The 20,261-nt window shown below is 33.1% G+C and overlaps 2 protein-coding genes across 2 annotated transcripts; one reads left to right on the top strand and one right to left on the bottom strand.

Moving 5' to 3' along the window:
• Positions 1-894: 894 nt before the first annotated feature.
• On the top strand, positions 895-10,625 carry LOC142642924 (TORTIFOLIA1-like protein 2). The gene is made up of 8 exons (XM_075817369.1): positions 895-1,179; positions 2,082-2,906; positions 3,266-3,460; positions 3,552-3,654; positions 4,828-5,489; positions 5,921-6,631; positions 9,051-9,216; positions 10,320-10,625. Exons 2-8 carry the CDS (start codon positions 2,256-2,258, stop codon positions 10,331-10,333), a joined length of 2,502 nt encoding a protein of 833 aa, XP_075673484.1. The 5' UTR covers positions 895-1,179; positions 2,082-2,255; the 3' UTR covers positions 10,334-10,625.
• A 1,653-nt stretch (positions 10,626-12,278) lies between these two features.
• On the bottom strand, positions 12,279-18,063 carry LOC142642925 (putative serine/threonine-protein kinase PBL17). The gene is made up of 6 exons (XM_075817370.1): positions 17,460-18,063; positions 16,451-16,761; positions 15,138-15,273; positions 14,658-14,794; positions 14,141-14,264; positions 12,279-13,379 (listed from the first exon to the last, which is right to left on the bottom strand). Exons 1-6 carry the CDS (start codon positions 17,611-17,613, stop codon positions 12,829-12,831), a joined length of 1,413 nt encoding a protein of 470 aa, XP_075673485.1. The 5' UTR covers positions 17,614-18,063; the 3' UTR covers positions 12,279-12,828.
• Between the last annotated feature and the right edge of the window lie 2,198 nt (positions 18,064-20,261).

Below are 20,261 nucleotides of genomic sequence, written 5' to 3'. Positions count from 1 at the left end.
TCAGAGTCTTTGCTTTTTTATTATTTATTTTGTCCTTACTCCACTTTTTTATTGTCCAGAATAATAACAAATGAATAACATAAATAAACATGAGTTTCAAATTGAAATGAATTCATAAATTTGAGACATAATTTACAAAAATTAAACTCAAAACCTAATACAATATGAAGCATGGTATAAACTCTAGGCATTTATATGTAATTTATTAATTCATTTGATAAACCTATTGTGTTAGGTTTAAGGGCTTTGACATAATTATTAAATTAGACAAAATTTTTAATATTGTTTATCATTTGATAATTGGGTAAAAAAAAATTGAACTCTAAGTATTTTCCTAAAAAAAAAAACTAAGTATTACTATTAATTAAGCTACAAAATTTTTGGTATAAAATATATTATCTCTTTTTTGGACAGGAGCAAATATCTTATGCTTATTAATATAATAGATGAACATAACTTGTCATCAAGAATTTCCACCCCCTCCAAAATTTTTTTATAGAGAATTTAATCTGTGGCGTTCGTTCTTAATAATAATTATTTATTATTAGACTAAGATATCATTTAGTTTTTAGTGTAGATGAGAATTGAACTCCAGATCTTTTATACAACAATTAAAAACTTTACCAATTGAATTAACTGGAACTTACAAAAATTGTTCCCTAATTGAAGGTTGAATTATTCCACTCCCCTAAAAAAAAGAAAAGAAAAAAAGTTTGATTAAAAAGGGGATATGAACCGTAAAATGGAATCTACGCAAAGAGGAAGCAACACGTGGCGGACATGTAATGGTTTAAAACCCAAAAAAAGTGGGCCCCACACCTCTCCACCTAATCTAAACGCTCCCCCAAATTCGAAACTTATAGGAAAGCGCGAAATTTCCAGCTTCCCCATCTCTCTCTCTCTCTCTCTCCTTCTTTCTTTGTGTGTGAGATTTTTAAACTTTGAAATTGAAAGTATAAAAGATTGTCTCGATTCTCGAAGCGAGAGAGAGAGAGAGAGACAGATACAGAGAAATTCGTGCCCTTTTTTTTAATTAAAATTAAAAATAAAATTTGAATTTTATTTGTTTTGTTTTTTTTTAGCTTTCAAAAATTTGAAAAACATTTTCACTTTTATATTATCAGTAGTTTCTAAAATCGGAGCTATCATTCTCATTTTCCCTCAGCTCCACTCTCCTTAGTAAGTTTCTTCTTCTTCTTCTTCTTCTTCTTCTATGGTTCAAAATGTGGATTAAGGCTCTGTTTGGTTGCCACTAAAACTCATCACAAAACGCATTATTGTGTGAAGCTCATTTCAAGGTGTCTAGGGTTTTTCTTTCTGATGTTTTTGTTTAAGTTTTGTTTGGTTGCTGAGAAAGACTAAGTAAAAGAGAAGAAAGAAAAAGAAAAAAAAGAAAAAAACGAACAGTTAATGTGAATGTGTAGTTCTAAAAGTAAGTTTTGTGGTTTCTTTTTTCTGAGATTAAAAACTACTATCTTTGGCTTAATTTTTTTTCACTAGCCAAACGAACGGTTAATGTGAATGTGTAATCTGTGTTTCTTTTTTTTTTTTTGCCATACATTTTCTCAGGAACCAAACAGAGGATTGAGGGTTTCTTTTTAATTTTATTTTAGGTTTTTCTTTTCTTAAACGTTATGTTAAAACTTGTAAGCATGTATTGCTACAGTGCACGCATGTTTCTTTTCCTTGCATTTTTTGTTTCGTTTCTGTTTGGTTGCTAAGAATTTTGAGGAAAAGAAAAGTAAAGAAGAGAAGAAGAATGGGAAAATCTTTAAAGTTTCACTTTTTGGCCTGAAATTATTTTTCTCAAATAATTAGAGTCTTTGGAGAGTGAAATGTGAATTTGTAATTTCTAGACATTTTTCACTGTGCCATTGTATGGTTTGATCTATTTGAAGATTGAAATGTTTGCCATATTATCCATATTGTTATTAGATTCAAGCATTCATGGTTTAAGCAGAGCTTTCACTGACAAAAATGTTAACTTTGAAAGGCGAAGTTTACATTTCAAACATAGTGTTGATGTGAATGTGTAATTTCTAGTTTTCTTTTCTCTGACTTTATTTTCTGTCTCATTGTAGGGTTTGATTTAATTGAAGAGCAAAATGTTTGCCATGTTATCCATATTGTTATTAGTTTCAAGCTTTGATGGTAAAAGTAGAGCTTTCACCAATGTTTTAACCCATCAACAATGTAAACATTGAAAGGCGCAATCTGTGCATGTTTAGAACTTTGGTATCGATTTGCATATCAAGATGAAGACACATGCACATATGAAAGCGCGAGGAACCACTAGGGTGAATGCGCAACAGGTGGTTTTTGAGCTGAAACATAAAGTGGTTATTGCGCTGAACAAACTTGCGGATAGAGACACGTACCAGATTGGTGTTGATGAGCTCGAGAAAACTGCTGAATGTTTAACCCCAGATGGAATTGCCCCGTATTTGTCGTGTATATTGGATACTGATACAGAACAAAAGAGTGCTGTGAGAAAGGAGTGTATCCGATTGATGGGTACATTAGTGAGATTTCATGAGGGTCTTGTTGGACCGCATCTTGCCAAGATGGTTGCTAGCATTGTTAAGCGGCTCAAGGATCCAGATTCTATAGTGAGGGACGCATGTGTGGAAACAGTTGGTGTTTTGGCTTCGAAATTGAGTAATCGTAGGGGTGAGACCGATGGTGTCTTTGTTGTATTAGTGAAGCCGCTTTTTGAAGCTTTGGGTGAACAAAATAGGCAGGTGCAGTTGGGTTCGGCATTGTGCTTGGCTAGGGTCATTGACAACAGTCATGATCCTCCAATTTCAATCTTGCAGAAGATGTTGGCTCGGACTACGAAGTTGCTTAAGAATCCACATTTTATGGCAAAACCAGCGGTGATTGAGTTGAATAGAAGTATTATTCAGGTCAGTTTAAACTGTAGCACAGAAGTTGATTTGCGAATTGTGAACCTGTCTTTCCAAAAGGCCATCCACAGTGTCTGCACCTATTTGTTATAAAGAAGGAAAACCTGTTTTTTAGTGCTTTGTTATCTGAATTATAAAAGAGGAAGCACAAGAAGAATGTTTGGTCTTTGTTCTAAATATGAAAAACAGTGTAATCATCAATTAAAATACGATTTGGATACCTTCTATATTTTCTCTTATTTCTTTACTTCCATTAAGTGACTTCTTTTTAACATTCGGTTTGATTGTACATATATCCTTTATTTTTTCTGTGAACTCTCAAATTTAAAAAACATGGAGCTTTTGAATCTCTACTTCAGGTCGGGGGTGCTCCCACACAAAATATTCTATCTGGTGCAATGGCTGGAATCCGAGAAGCTCTCAAAAACAGTGACTGGACAACACGCAAAGCTGCTTCTGTGGCATTAGGGGATATTGCTGCAACTGGTGGATCCTTCTTGGGATCCTTTAGGGCTTCCTCCATCCGCTCTCTTGAATCTTGTCGTTTTGATAAGGTTAGTTTAATAAATATCTACATTCAGAGAAGTTTCTCGTCTTCCAATTGATTAAAGTGGACCCTATAGATACTTCCTGTGCTTCTTATAGGTTAAACCAGTTAGGGATGCAGTACTGCAGGCCCTACAGTACTGGAGAAGTCTTCCAGGGCCTGATACTCCTGAACCTTCAGAAGCTGGATCTTCTATAAAAGGTTTAGTGGCTGATGTCCATTGATATGACATATTTGTTTAGATAGGTGTTATGTTTAATGTTGATTATATGCTCTGGTTAGTGGTATTGTTTTCTTGTAGCTTTTTTGAATTTGTTCATGTTGCTTTGTAAGCCTTGCAAATCTGTCAAAGAGGAATCAGAAACTAAAAGCATTTTTATGGTGTCATGGATATTTTAGTACTGCATGGACTACAGTGTAGCTGTAGAAATATTTTTAAGTACTCCAGGTAGAATATGATCATATAGGGAATGTGGAACTTTAAGGCAGTAATTTATGAAGTGGAACTTTTGAAATAAGGTTAATTTCTGTATGCTATGCTTAATCTAAAATATGTTTTTGTGATCATTGGTATTGGATTCAGGCATTTGGGCAATTAAACCTGGGCTTAGATAATTGTGAGCTGTAGTGTATATCATTTGGTTTGTTGATATATTCTTTTTTTGAGAAGCAAGGTAATTTTAGTGGAAAGAAGGAACACCACCCAGTACACAAGATGTGTACTCAGATGACGTTTTTCTGAGCTTCGGTTCAATTGCCCAAATGAACCTCCGTATATGCAAGAGTTGCTACACTCATAATCTAACATGGATCATCAATTCACCTGTTATTCCCGATTACATAAGTTTATAGAAAGACAGAAAGTTAGAAGGAAAGGAACTGGTGCTTATATAAAGCAAAGTAGAAAGGGGAAAAGGTCATGATGGGAATATGATAATGTCTGATCATTCTTGTTATTCATCTTTTATCCTTAACCTGCCTTGGTTGATAATATCCTATTCATCTTTATTTTCATGAAAATTCTATTAATTGTAAGCAATTTATTGGGCTACGTTAAATTGGAATAGCAATGATTACTCTAGTTTATAAGCTCCTGTGCAACTTTTAATTATGCCATCTTTTCCTGTATTAGTTGTTCAGCGAAGTCTTGTACCCTTGTTCATGCATTTTCTAATCAATCAGTGGAAGGAAGTAGAGAAGTGTCATTTTATACTGTTTTGAACTTCTTTGTCATATTACATCTTTTACCCAATTTGTTCAACAGAGCAAGTTATAGTTAATAGCAAGTTCTTGGAACTATGATGTGGGTATATGCTTACATTATCTCTTTCTATGCTTCCCTTCAATGTCATTTTTATCATACAATTTCTGCAGAAAATTATTGTGGAGGTGACTACAGTGATCTCACCAGTACCGGTGAGTCTGGATGGAAGGATGTCACCCACAAGAAAACTGGTACAGGCTCAACTAAGGGCAGGGCTCCTTTGTCTATCAGAAAAACATGTCAAAATTATGTGGAAAACCCTCAACATTCCAAAGCAGATGATTGGCAAATTGAAATTGCTGTTCCAAAAAGCCATAATGTTTCTTTAGCAGAATTTCATAATGAAGAATCTGAGAGTAGTTCTGTTACCAAGACGTTAGAAAGAATGAGTGCTGAAGGTACAAGCCCACTGGATACTGGGTATGAATATGTACCAATGGATGACAAACAAGAGTGTTCTTCTGTGTCCAATCTTACTACTGATAACTTTGAGACCAAGTTTGTGGCAGTTTCGCATGAATGCCTTGAGGAAGGTGGTCTACTCAAGCCAATTCGAAGAACTCAGCGGTTTGCAGCTGAAGAAGTTAGTAGTGAGGAACAAATGTACTTGGCAAAGAGGCAGGATCGTAGAAGTCTTGATTCTACTGTTACAGAGTCTTGTTCCCAAACTACCCGTGGATGTTGTTCAGAACTAGCAAATGAAATGGTTTGCATTCGAAAGCAACTTTTGGAGATTGAAAACAAACAGTCAAACCTAATGGATCTCTTACAGGTAAACACTGTAGAATTCTCAGTTTGTATAAATTTTGTACTTAAACTGTTGGTTCAGAGCTCCTAGATATATAACACATAAATTATTTTTTTATAAACAGCCTGAGGCACCCAATTAGACTCATGTGTAAGATCTTCGCTGCTTAATATGAGTATATAAGATTATAGAGTCGTGTATGAGATCTTCTCTGCTTAATATGAGCTTATGAGATTAATTGATCTCTCTAAATTGCCCTTAGGGCATAAATGTAACGACTGGTACATGATTTCTGGATCCCTCTGTCTATTAGTTGTTCTTTCTTCACATTCAAGAACATCCACGATCCATTACATTCCATTTGCAGTGCTTATACTCTCACACATGTCATTCTGTCGTGATACTTCTTAGTCATCAGCATGGGCAGCTGTCATATGTATTAAAATTTTCTGCAGGTGTTTACAACTGGCGTAATGGATAGCTTGACTACAATACAATCGAGGGTGGTAGGTTTAGAACATGTAGTTGACAGGCTAGCTCAAGATATTGTACATGGGGGGAGATATTCTGATTCAGCAAGCTCCAAACTCTTGAAGCAGAGCCAAAGTGTGCATTCTCCCCGACTCTCTACGTGCACACCTCGACCATCTGTTGATATTCGCAATGGACAGCCTTCATTGTTGTCTGTAAAAAGTTCTGATATTTGGGATGAAAATGCAGTTGGTAGGTGCAGGTCAAGCAATTCTGCTAAACAAGGTACAGATATTTGGACAAATTCTGAGGTGAAGATCACTAGGAATCCTGCAGGGAAAGTCATGCAGAAAAGTTCTGGGCAGGGAATGCCAAATGTTGGTTGTGGCCAAACAAGAAATGCTAATGCTATTTTTGCTTCAGCTTCTAGTACTAATGTCAGACAACATGCTTTAGAAAGTAAGAATAACCTTTGGAAACGTGTGAAAGGTTATTTATGTGAAGGGGACCTTGACTCTGCATACATGGAAGCTCTCTGTTCACATGATGAACTTGTTCTGGTTGAGCTACTTGATAGGACTGGTCCTGTTCTGGAAAGTTTGTCACCAAAGACTGTCAGTGACATTCTCAGTACTTTGACATCATATCTCCTAGAGCAAAGATTTATGAACTCCATAATCCCTTGGTTGCAGCAGGCAAGTTGTTTGTGCTCATTTACTTTCTATATTACTGTGATTGTGGGTGCTGGATGTTTATACCATGCCATTCAATGCTTCCTGGGGTACTTAATTGAACATAAAATACTTGGTTGTGTTCTTGCTACTAGTTGCATGCTAGTGTTGTAAAGGGTGAGTGTTTTGGTTCATCTAGGTACATAGGGTAAATCAAATGGGAACTTGGTTATTATTGGCTTAATCTTAAGTGATTACTCCATTACTTACAACTGTTAAGGATTTATCGGAGTGTAAATAGGATTATAACATGTAAATAGAATTATTTATGGTTATATATGTGTATACTTGGCAAGATATTAGAAAATAGAAATAAAAATGTTAAATGAAATACGGTAACTTACCCTCTTAACTTGTCCTGTCAAGGGAATTTCTTTTTTCAGTAATTTTCAAAAATAAATGTCATGTTGATGTGCCAACATTTTCTGCTATGAACTTTTCATTCATCTCTCCCCCTCATACACACTCACAGTATCTGTCTAAATTTTTGTGCATGCATATGTATGTTCATCCACAAAGACAGTCAGACATGCACCCACATGAACACACACTGATGTAGGGAGCACAACCAAAGTTGTTTCAGAATTAATTATTTTTATACTTTCTTCCAGATCTCATTTTTGAATAGGGGTTTTTATGTTGTAGAGAATTTTATGTGATGTAATTGTGTCTTAATGTAATCCCTGAGGCTAGTAAACAGAGGCTTTAGGAATGGTTTTAAAGGGTGCAATTTGAGTAGAGAATATCCTGAATGAGATTTTGTCTCAAAACTCCGTGGTGACTCCAAGCACTCCTAGGTGGTGAAGCCTAGAGTTTTGTGACTCATTCCCTTTTTCCCCATTATTTTACTCTTTGCACTACTAGTGCTGCATCAAACATGAACACGCATGTTGCACACACACACTTGAAGACACAATTTTGTCATTCCTGTGAAAGTTTTTTTTTCATGACTATTGCATATGCAGAAAAACTAGGAAATTTTAAAGAACTTATAATTTGTATAATTAGATATATCAAATACTTGGTAGAAAAACAAGGATGCAAGTAATGAACCCTTAATCCCTTATCCCTGAACCTCTCTCTGTGCTTTGTATTACTGTGATATGTATGTTTGACTTTATGGGCACTACTTTGTGTTATAACTGCATATTTGTGCTCAGTGTAAATTAGTTGTTGAGTTCAGAGAGAAAATTATGAAATAATAACATTTGCAAACTGTATTTCCTACATATGTTTTGTTGGATATCTGTAATTTTGTTGGTTCTCAGTGAATTCTGAAATAATAACATTTGCAAAAGTCTATTTCCTACATATGATTAGTTGGATATTTGTAATATTGTTGGTTCTCAGTGTTTCATGCTTTAGATAACCTCATAATGATCCCTTTTTCTTTCTCATGTTTTTGCTTTTTGTAATGTAAAATTTCACTCTATAAAGAATAAATAATAAGTACATGCATCTCTTAAGTTAGAATTGATGATCATAATATTGAATGATAATACAAAAATCAAATGGCGTGTTTTCAGTTTTCCTTTAATCTATAAAAATGAAATTAACCATAAATTATGGTAATAACTCCTATATTTTTAGATGGCCATGCTTGTGGTAAATCTGGTAACAGATTTAGTTTCTTAGGTCAGAGAACATTGAAGTATTCAACTTAAATGGGCTAATTAAGCACATATGAAATGGTTTGCAAAAAATATAATAATACAAGTTATGACGTGTTATACATGATATACTTTTGGGGGCACTGGCAGCCTAAGCAACCAGTTTTGCTTTCATAACATAGAATAGTCAATGAATGGGAATTTTATGTGTGTGCGTAGGTTATAATTTTTATAATTGATCATAAAAATTCTGACCAATAATTTGCAATCTGAAATCCTGTGCTGGAATGGGGAGGGGATGTGAGTGAGCAAAGTTGAGATATTAAGCAAGAGGCAGGACGGTGGTCAGTTCTGGCTCCAAACTAAACTACCCATCTATTATGCTGGGGCACGTTGTCCTTAATAATGATATGGTTTGCTTTCCTGATTTAATAATTCTGTTCCTGATTGTTGAGATTCTGATGGTATTGTTTTCATTAAAGTAAAACGGGTTACACATTTTAATAGAGCAATTTGGGTGTATTGAACCCTGATTTAGTTGTTATCTCACAAATGAAACTCCATGCAAAGTGAGACAACAAAAATGAGCCCTCATTCAATTCTGATGTCACTTATTGCTGTTTTGAATGTGTCTTTCAATTATTTAAACTATTTAAACACACAACTTACTGAGAATAAACTAAAGAGAGTAGTTTCCTGTCTTTGACCATTTATCACATCTGCTTATGTACGAATGTAAATAATGTCCCTGAGCAAATTTTTCCTCATTTTAGGTTGTGGACTTAAGCACTATTCATGGACCAAACTACCTTGTTATTTCTGCAAAAGCAAGGCAAGAATTCTTGTCTGCGATTCAGGAGGCTATGAACATGGAGTTTCCTAATCCTGCAGAGAGAAGATATGTTACTCAATTGGCAATGAAGTTCCACCATATATGGGGTAAGCTACCCTCCATTTGACTGTATATACTGTGCACATTTCACATTATGAGAGAATCGGGAAATGTAGATTTCTCTGAATATTTTTGTGCTACAAAAATTATAGTTAAAAAATCTCTAGCACATCATGGGAGAAGGAATTCATGTTCAACCATGGTTTTTAAGTATTACTAATACCTGAAAATTAAACAATTCAATTGATTGTCAAGTCTTTTAGGTTGAACATGAATTGCATCTCCCATGCTTTGCTAGAGATTATATTTCTATGATATCGTCGATCATATTTTGAATTTCTTGATTGTATTGATCCCAAGTGCCAAAATGAGGACAATGTCTTACTGTGGGAATACTAATTTCTCTCTCTCAGAAAACAAATTCATTTTATATCAATTCCTAGTTGAATGCTTATTTATTTTATTTGCATAGATTTGAAATTTTAAATTCTCATGTGATTTGTTAACTGTTACTGATTTTATGTTCATTTCAAATTGCCAACTAGTAGCAAATTTGATTTCTTTGTGTAGTCAATGTTTGCCCAATGTAAAGATCCTTAGAGTGGTGTTCATCTCAGGAATTTGACATATTGTTTTGTCCTGTTTTGGTTTGCTAGAAATCATTTGTGTTTGGATTAATAAATTACTATTTCATAAGAAAAAATTATAATTGCTGTTTTTCTTTCCTTTATACCTGAATTAAACTTTTAATGTGTTAATTAACTTTTTTCCCAATTAAATACTGAAAATGGAAAGTTAATGATAAGGTTGTACAATGAATGAAGGCATGCAATATATTTTTCCCAGTGATTCATGCATAATGTCCTTAGACAATTCAGAAAGCCAGTAATTGCATCTCTAGTGATTCAAACATTCTCCATTTGCAATGTATTTCTTTCTGGCTGAGACTAGACCATGTGAGCTGTTTGCTTCTGGTTGATATCTCAGATTCCAATTATTATTATTTTTAGGTGATTTCTCCTCTCTAAATACTAAATTTTTTAGAAATAGTTTGCAATGTATTTCTTTCAGTTTTCTAGTGATAGCACATTTGGAAGTAGTTTTCTTCTGAAGGAAGATGTGACTAACAATGAGATTTCTGTGTCCATAGGAAAATGTTCCTGATTTCACGTAGGAACTAATTGTGTGCAGTCATTGTAAAGTTGAAGAATTGTAGCCAAATGAGATTTTATAGGTGTATGGTTATCTCAACAACGGTTCGCTTGTCCTTTCTGGTTGGGCATCACTGGTTTAGTGTAATAATATTTGAATTGCCTTAAGGTCCATTGTAATGATCAAATCCTTTGTCTTCTGTTGTCAGTATACCATGTGTCTGGTTTTCTTTCAATCTATGAGCTGTATCTGTGATGAGGATTTTTGCTTGATTATTATGTTGTGTTTCTTTGACCAAGTTAAATTCCAATGTGGGGGCGTCTTGTAGCAGAACTTTTTTTTTTTTTCCTTTTCTAAGCTAAACGATAATTAGTCACCATAAATGATAAGTCAGAGCAACTCCACAAAATGACCACACGTATTATGGCTAATGTAGCAAAGAGTTTTGTAGCTTCACTGGCACCGTGTTTCAAATAAAGACGTCTTTCTGTTGTTAACTATCTAATTTATTCAATAATTTAGTTTCTTCTATAATAAATTAGGTATTTTTATACTAGTAATTTTATTTGATCTAGCAGTGAAGCTTTTATTTTTATTATTATTTGATACATTTTATTATTATTATTATTATGGTAGAATAATTTGATTTCTCCAGTGCTAGACTTTACAAACAAAAGTTCTCGTAGGAGGTAATGGCGCTTAACATAATAAGCCTGACGCGCTGCCTAGCAGTATTACATTGATTTGATGATTAAAATCATAACTTATGAAGTTTCTAATTTTTCAAATTATAAATATTTTGGATGGCTTCCAATCTATTTTTTTGGTATTTAAGTTCTGTATTGTGTTAATTATGAATTATAACCTCCTTCACATAATTAAAAATAATAATTATAATAACCTCCTGATGATCATGTATGGATGAGATTTTTGCAAATTACATATGTTTATTGCAAACATATGGATCTCTACGTTGTTACACTCAAAAGATCGAGCCGAGAGAAAAAATCCTGACTCGAGCAAATGTTCATTTTATCTACTGGGCCAACTATGCTTTTTATATTGGCTTTCCTTTTCCTTTTCTTTTAAAAATGAAAGATTAAATTATATTTTTTTAAGGAATCAAAGAGGCCAAAACTTATTTAATTTTTTTAAAATCAAAACGTAATAATTTTTTTATTAGGGTTTTAAATAATTTTTTCTCTTTTTAATTTTAAATAAACAAATTGTTCAACACTTATTTATTTATATATTTTTTAAAAATCAAAATTACCAAAATACTAGCAATATATATATATATATATATATATAGAAAACATAATTTATCTTAAATCTTTTAAGTATCCCAATAATTAGGTGTGTGGTCTTACGATATTCTGGTGGGCTGGCGGCTACCTGTGGGTCATGGGTAATTTGGTAACCCTCCTGTAGAAAATAGTTTGTTTTTTCCTTATATTTAACATAATTATAAATTTGGTTAACATTAAACCTTCTTCAAAGTCAACAAAAGATAAGTGATTTTTTTTTTTTTTTTGCACCTCCTCCCCTAGTTCCTATGTGATGCCAGCACTGTTTCTTCTCCCCACTACTTTACACTACCTCCAGCATCGCTAATGTCTTTTTGCCACCACCACCTTACCACCTTCATCACTACCACCATTGTGTTTACCATCACCATGCCTTCATAAAATATTAATATTTTTAGTGCAAGCCAAACAAACAATATTTTTGAGTTCGTTTGGAGGATTGCAATAAAATATTTTTCATCACCAACATGTTAGGAACATGAAATGTCTCTGTAACGTGCAATGCGTGTTAAGTTGAATCCTAAGCCTCCAAACATGTTTAGAACCAGAGTTTTTCCAAAAAACAAGAGGGAGGGTAATATGGTACATTTTCAAACTCTAGGAAATAAATGGACACAATCGATAACTCATACCCAAATGACACAATTCAAGAACCAAAATTAAAGGTTATCCCAGAAATAAATATCACCAAATTACAAGATCATAAATAATTGGCGTCTATCAAAAGTCTTATGATTCAGCGACACAATCCAGTTCTTCCATGGAGGAGGACTTGGATTCAACTTCAAGTCCTCTTCCCAATTGAAACCAAAATTGTTGTCTATGATAGAAAGAAATATTACTAAATTACAAGATCATAAATAAACTGGCTTATATGAGGAGAACTTGGATTCTACGTCCTTTCCGCACTTGCCGTAAGCAAATAAGAACAATAACAACAACAACAGACTTATTTACACCCTTGCCTTGATTGTCAAAATGAGTAACCCACTACCTACTATCAGATGATCATAGAACGATGAGCAGCCGGCACAGCAGGTTACGATTTCAAAAGGGTTTTCTCTTTCCTTGATAGATCATAAAACAGAATAAGCTTAAGTAGAGAATGAAAGTACTAATACTTTGGCTGGATTTGCTACTAAGGGAAGAAGGATAACTACTATCTCAAAACACCACTTACAGATCTTATTTGGTACGGTTTTAACGTCTGGTAGAAGCTGACTTCTCATTAGTCAATAAATCTGGAGAAGGACTATATATATCAGCATCGTTGAAAGGCTCACTTTTGCTCCTTCCTTTTCCTGGTTTGCTACTCCGCACCTCGGGTGCCCTCTCACTTCTAAATGGCTCTCTCTTCGCTGACTGAGTGACAGGGGTACCCTTTGGAACCTCATAAAGGGTTAGACTACCTCCACTTTGAAGCATTGCCTCTTCATGGTTTTCTGCCTTTGACTGGAAAGTCTCAAGGATATCAACTACTTGGCTCATGAGAGGCCTCCCTTTTGGGTTTTGGCTAAGGCATTGGTATGCCAAATGGGCCACCTTCATTGCTGCTCTATTAGAGTATTGCCCCTCCAGCTTAGGGTCTAAGATCCTCAGAAGCTTCTTATTATTGTTCAAGAGTGGGCGGGCCCACTCAACCAAGTTATGTTCTCGGCTGGGCCTGCTCTTGTCCAATGCTTTCCTTCCAATGAGCAACTCAAGTAGTACCACACCAAATCCATAAACATCACTTCGAGCTGTTAAATGCCCTGGTCAAGATTAATAAAAATTTCAGTTTATGGACTACAGTAGTTTCTACAACAATCTCTGAGGGTTATAATTAACAATAACTCATCAATGATACATTGTACTGCCATATTTGAATGCTTTAAAATGATCAAATATTGACTTTCAAATATAAGAAAGGAAACAATTGTAAAAGAGAAGAGAAAGTAGGAAAAATTTTATTTCATTTTGATGTTGGGTTGTGTGAATGAAATTGGAGAAGGTTTTTATTTTTATTGTTTTTAGTATTATATGCAAAAGAAAAAAAAAACCTAAAAGAAAATATCTGAATTGTTTTTCTGATTTCTTTGGCTTGTCATAGATCCTGTCCAGTTTTACAATTCTATTTAACTTACAAGGGAGCATAACAGACAACAAGAATAAGATATTTCTTCCTCTTTCCTTCCATCTTAGTAAAAAAAGTACTTAGAAGATTCAAATCAATTAAAAACTGTTAAGGTTCACATTTATAAGCAATCTAAGTCACCATTTTTTTCCTACTTGGAAGTGATGAAAATGTCTTTTAGCAGTTCTTCAACGTTAATTGCATATAGTGAAGGTTGTACAGTCATTTTTTTTATAGGTAAAATGTTAGTCATAAATCCAGATCATAATTACAAGTCAGAACAAATTCCTTTGTTTGGTGGAGATAATCTTAAAAGTAAAAGAAAAACGAAAGCAGAATCACTATGTTATAAAGTAACTCTACATAATTCACTATTTAAAAAAAATAAAAGGAACTCACCAGTCATTACATACTCAGGAGCAGCATATCCATAAGTACCCATCACTCGTGTTGAAACATGGGTTTGGTCTCCCATTGGCCCATCCTTTGCAAGGCCAAAGTCTGAAAGTTTTGCATTAAAATCCTGCGTGTTTTATTTCTAATTTATTTAGTTGAAGACAACCAAACTTCCTTAGGAAAAAGCATTCATTGGTTAAGCATTGCACACTTATGTTTGTTTGATAAGAAAGGATACCAGTTTTTTATCTTCCAGAAAGAGAACAAGAAGAAAAATGAAACTTCATGACAATACATAGCACAAGTTCACTGAATGGATCTTCTCTCTTTCCTAGTCTATGGCAGAGCAAAGTCCTGCATTGGAGCTTTGCTAGGAAGTATATTGGATTTTTTCCAAACTCATGCTCGGGAGGCTAGTTTTCTTTATTTTCCAAATGGAAACCGAAGCAAGATGTGTGTGTGTGCGCGCGTATATATATTATAAAAGCAACATACATATATCAAAGAAAAGACAACTAACCGCATCCAGCAAGATGTTTGACGTCTTGAAATCACGGTATATGACAGGTCGTTCTGCACAATGAAGAAAAGCAAGTCCTTTTGCAGCATCTAATGCAATCTTCAATCTTCTTGACCAAGTTAATGTAGAGCCCACTCCTACCACCGGAACCAAATAGGACAAAGAAAAAATAAGCACCAAAGGCTTAATCTTCTTTAAAAGTGTGCATTTTTTTCATCATGAGATTCAGGACATTTAAGTTTTTATTTTTTATTTTTTATTTTTGAGAAACCAGATATTTAAGATTTGGATTGTCAGAAAATATCCACTGCTTTCCATACCCAGTGGAGTTCAGTAGCGAAACATCACATGCATTACTTCATACTGTAATACAGAAGAACTCATGATAGAACTTTAAACAATATGTTAATGTTTAAGGGTAACTAGTACCACATGAGACCTCATTTCATCAAGTCAAAAAAAGTTCCACTGGATACTTACTGCGAAAAAGATGTCTTTCTAGGCTCCCACTTGCCATGTACTCATAAACTAACAATCTGTGCTCCTCCTCACAGCAGTACCCAATAAGCTTCACAAGATTAGAGTGACGGAGCTGTCCTAAATAGTTAACTTCTGTCTACAAAACAGATAAAGAATGGTGAATACACGAAATTAAACACTACCCCTCCCCCCGGCACCTCCCCCACACCCAAAACATGACATGATATTATTAATAACTAGCTTTATTTATGGAAAATGGCAAAAAAAGTGATCTTTACATAATGATATCTGCTAAATAGTCATTGAAAGTACAACGGGAAGAAAGATCGTGTTCCCTTTTTTAGGTCTTCCTTACCAAGTTAATTTCACAATTTTGAAGTACTGCCCCCCGCCCAAAACAGCCCTGAGGTAAGTGTAAAGAGCTAAGCCATTAAGGGTGAAGATTATATGTGAGAGGGCTCATTTCTTTACTAAGTTCACTTCTCAAGCCCATTAACCAGGACAGTTCATTGATTTCTCTAATATACTAGATACTGACCAATCTAATATAAGTACTCTCCATCTTATATTGTTGCTCTTATTTAGAAAATCCAACTTTTTAAGGGTCATCATTTAATGCAAAGTATTTTTTTTTTTTTTAAATGTATAAGTTTCTAGAACAGCCCTTGTCAATTTGAACTCAAATTAAATTTGTGAAAAAGGAATACTGACTTTAATTAATGGTTAAATTCCACCCCCCCCACCCCCACCCCCACCACCACTTTTTTTTTTCTCAATTGGGTATGATTTGTCTTAAGAAACTACTAAAGCATGGCTAACTCATCTAAGCAAAAATTATAAAAAACCACTTCAGTAGATTAGATGGTTGCTAATAAGGTCAGCTGTATAATAAATGATACATTAGTTATTTAAATTAAAAAGAAAAAAGAAAAAGAACTAACGGACACATCCTCAGCAACATAAAGTATAATGCAACTGCTTGTATGCATTATTAAATTTTGTAGTAAAGTGATTTATAATAATAATAAAATCTGTCGTGAAACTGTATTACTAAGTGACAAAACTAATAATTAGAAATAAACCAAGTGTTCCTGATATATAAACTTATAAAGCTTTCTTTAAAAGTTAAGAAACTGTATCTCTATAATGCTGATTGATGTTTGATCCTTTCACATTATCGTTTGCATACTCATTAAATCAGCAGAAACAGATTTAATTTACCTTTTCTCATTCATCAAAAGTCAATTTTTCCATCTAAACCTCATATTGATAAAACAAATCAATAAACAGAGAGAACAAGGAAAGTCAAATACCAGCCATTCCCTGTCACCTTGGAACCCTTCTCGATTAAGCTCCTTAATGGCAACTTGGGTGGAAGTATAACCGGGTCTCACATTCTCATCAATAACTCCCTTGTATACAATTCCAAACCCACCCTCACCAAGAATTAAATCTGGCCGGAATCGCTTTGTGGCCAACCTCATTTCCTCATATGTAAAGATATCAACATTACTATTAACAGGATTTTCACGGAGATCGTGGACATTCTTGGGAGCCAAGGAATTGCTGCTTGCATTTTTTTCTTGTGAATTAATAGATGTAGCTGAGTCATGTCTTACTTCAACTGAAATTTCACATGAGAAGGAAATATTATCAAGTTAAACATCAATAATTATATCAGTTAACTACTGTGTACTTGCCTTTATCAACTTCTCTGACATAAATTCAGCACATCCTAATTTAAAAATTGAAAACAATTTTCACAAAATGTTTCAGTTAATTTATGTTTTGGAATGGTCAAGACAAAAATGTAATGCTCACTTGCTGTTTGAAATAACTTATTAATTAAGAATTAGAAGAGGACAACAACACAAACATGCAAGATTACAGGCATAGACCTCAAATCTGCTTCTCCAAGTATTATACATACCAAATTATATTCAAGAACTACATAATGGCTCAAGAATCTCGAGGTTTATTTAATCTCATTGCCAAAAAATTTTGAGTGGAAGAGTCAATGGATGAAAAAAACAAAATGTATGCCAAAAACTGCAACCATTTATTTTTATTAGCACTTTGAGTCTCTCTTACCAGATGCAAATTCTCATAATGTCTTATTAAGTGGCTACTAATATATTAAAACCACCAATTATTGAATATTTATGGGTCCCCAGAAAACTAAATTTCCTTTAAATGAAAAAGGAAATACATTATCAACAACTACACTAAAAATAAAAGGTAGATTGAACAAATTTAAGAATATCCATAAATGTAACCAAAAAAAAAAATGCTCCTTTAATTACTTTTTTTAAAAAGAAGTACCTTGAAACTGGAGTTGTTGTTGTTGTTGTTGCTGTTGGTATAGATGTTGTTGGTGTTGTTGCTGTTGTTGTTGTTGTAATTGTTCTTGCTCTTCAATACTAAAACAAATCCCCATGAATCTCAACCTCAAGCACAATCCAGATTTGCATTTCATCTTCTCATTACAATTCTACAAAAACCATTTCTATTTCATCAGGGTCACTCATAAACTTAAAAACTTGTCTTGTGGGTTTATCTCATACAACGTCAAAAAATGTCAATGTTGGATTTTTTTCCAAAAAAATATCCAGATTTGATCCAAGTGGCTCCAAATCCGAAATGGGTTGCCGGGATTTCTGCCAATTTCACCGGATTCTGATCCAGGTTGCCGGAAAAACAAAAACCCAGATTTTTTTTTCAAAGTAAAAGGCACAAACTTTGAAAGAAAAACCAACTAAGACAGAAAGAGAGAGAAAGCGTGTCTGAGTGTGTGTCAGCGCGTGACAGAGAGAGAGAGGGAGAGAAAAACAGAGAGAGAGAGAGAGAGTGAATGAGTGGATGATTCCCAATGGTTTTTGGTTTACGAAAGCGCCAAACGATTCGCAGCCGAAGCCAGTGGGTTTGCATTGCCTTTGGGCCTCAGTTTGAGTTATTATTACTCAATTTTCCATTTGAGTTTTGTTTTCCTGTTTTTGTTTTTTTGTTTTTGTCTTTTTTTTATATGCTTTGTTTAAGAGATACTGGCATAATTCTTTTATTATTTTTTAATATCTAATTTTGTGACTACACTAATTTGAATTTCTTTATTTTTGGAAAGTTTCGCCACACGGTTTCATTGACTTAGCCTCCATTTGGATAGAGATGAAAAATTAAAATTATTTTACTATTCAGCTCATTTTACTATTATTTATGAGTTCTATTGCACTTTTTGGTACTATTCATGAGTTTCACTATACTATTTAAATTAACTTTTACCTTTATATATAGTACTTTTAGCAGCAGGTTTTCAGTTTTAGCAAAATAAACGATATCCAAACAGATCCTTATTCACATCATTCATGCGTTATTATGTTGTAACGACTCTGATAAAGTACTATTTCAAATGGTTAGTACAAAGGTAATGTGATTTTTTTTTAATCAATTTTTGTAGTTTAACTTTGGAGGTTTTCCGTAAAAAAATGAGAAAACAGTTTGCTTATAAACTAGTTTGTAGGTAATGATTATAAAATTTTACTAAAAGATTAGTATAGTTACATATTTTGAAAATTTAATATTTAGATTGCATGTTCTTTATGTTTTTAACATGCATATCAAATTCGTTTAAATTGGATGTTATTTATTATTTGAACCATATATTTGTTTTTTATGCATAATTTAAAACTACAAAAACTTAAATTTTAAACTACAAAAACTTAAATTTTAAACATTGATTGATGACATATAATGTTTTTGAAATTTTGCGAACATATAATAAAAAAACGCGATTTCATGGTGTGGATAAGTCAAAATTCATATCTAATGAAAAGATATAATTAGAGTTTGTTAGAGAAATGTTAGGGACAATACTTTTCAAAAAGTAAAGTATTATTTATCGGAGTTATGCATCAATCACAAATAGGCTATATCAACCTATTTTTATTCCATAAAAAAAATATCAACCGATTTTTGGAAAAAAAAAATTGAAACCATTTGGTGTCCCTAGACCATTCACCTAAAAGAATTGCATGACTATTTTTGGGGGGGGTGTCCACAAGGAAAAATATTGGGTGTGGCTTACCTCTAGTACTTTTTTAATTGGAATCTCCTTTTATTTTAATGAGAAACTACCGCATCACTCATTAACTAAATACAATGTTAAGATTAAAACTCGCTATCACTTGCCGCTGTATATTTAAAATAATAAGAGATGTCCAGTTAAAAAAACATTGAAGGTAAGTCAAATCCAAAAATATTTCAAAATTTTCTTCTAAATATAAAAAATTCAAACATTTAAATTCATTCATAAAAATAGATTCCAATATTTAAAGAAGTTTGCAAACTAGAAGATAATGAGAGAAATTCCATAACTTTCAAAGCAAATATGAAGGAAATAATTGCTCTTAAATTTTAGGAGAGTGACTCTATAGTACTCGAGGACGCAAAATTGAAGAGAATTTCAATTTCAAATCTCTCAAACAAATCTGCATTTGTTACTTTAATTTTATCTTAAGGGTAGACATAATGTAGCAATTAAGCATGCTAGCATGTAATCTCATGCATATGCATGTTATACATTTACAAATAAGCATAACTAAATGAGTATAAAAAATTTACCAAGTTTATATATAATGTTTGTGTATTTGAAAATATAAAATAGCTACTTATAAAATAAATATAAGTTTATCTTAAACAAATGAAAAAACAAAATATAAAAAATCAGTTAAATTGTTATCTATTAAATTCTCAATTTTATTTTGTCTAACCACTATTTGTATATAACAATATTATATGAGAAAAAAATTTGATAGAAAATGTTATTAATTTTTTTTTTTTTAGTTTTCATTGATTTAAAATTGGTCTAGAATAGATGAGAAGTCTAAGTCTAACATTTGTTATTTATTTATTTATTTAATTTTCTCCAAACCTTTCTTCTTCCTTACCAAGTCAAATCAAACCTTCTTTTTTCCTTTTTATTTTATTTTTAACTTTTCAACTTTTGCACCAATAACTCATTTGGTACAAAATTAAAAAAATTATATAGACATGTGACACAAAATTAGATTGTGGTTGAAAGTTTAATTGAATTTTTTCTCACCTTTAATTATATATGTGTGTGCGTGTGCG

This window comes from Castanea sativa, chromosome 7 (genome assembly GCF_040712315.1).
Source record: "Castanea sativa cultivar Marrone di Chiusa Pesio chromosome 7, ASM4071231v1".
Taxonomy (NCBI): domain Eukaryota; kingdom Viridiplantae; phylum Streptophyta; class Magnoliopsida; order Fagales; family Fagaceae; genus Castanea; species Castanea sativa.
The sequence above is the reverse complement of the archived record's forward strand: the minus strand, read 5'-3'. Positions and strand labels throughout refer to the sequence as shown.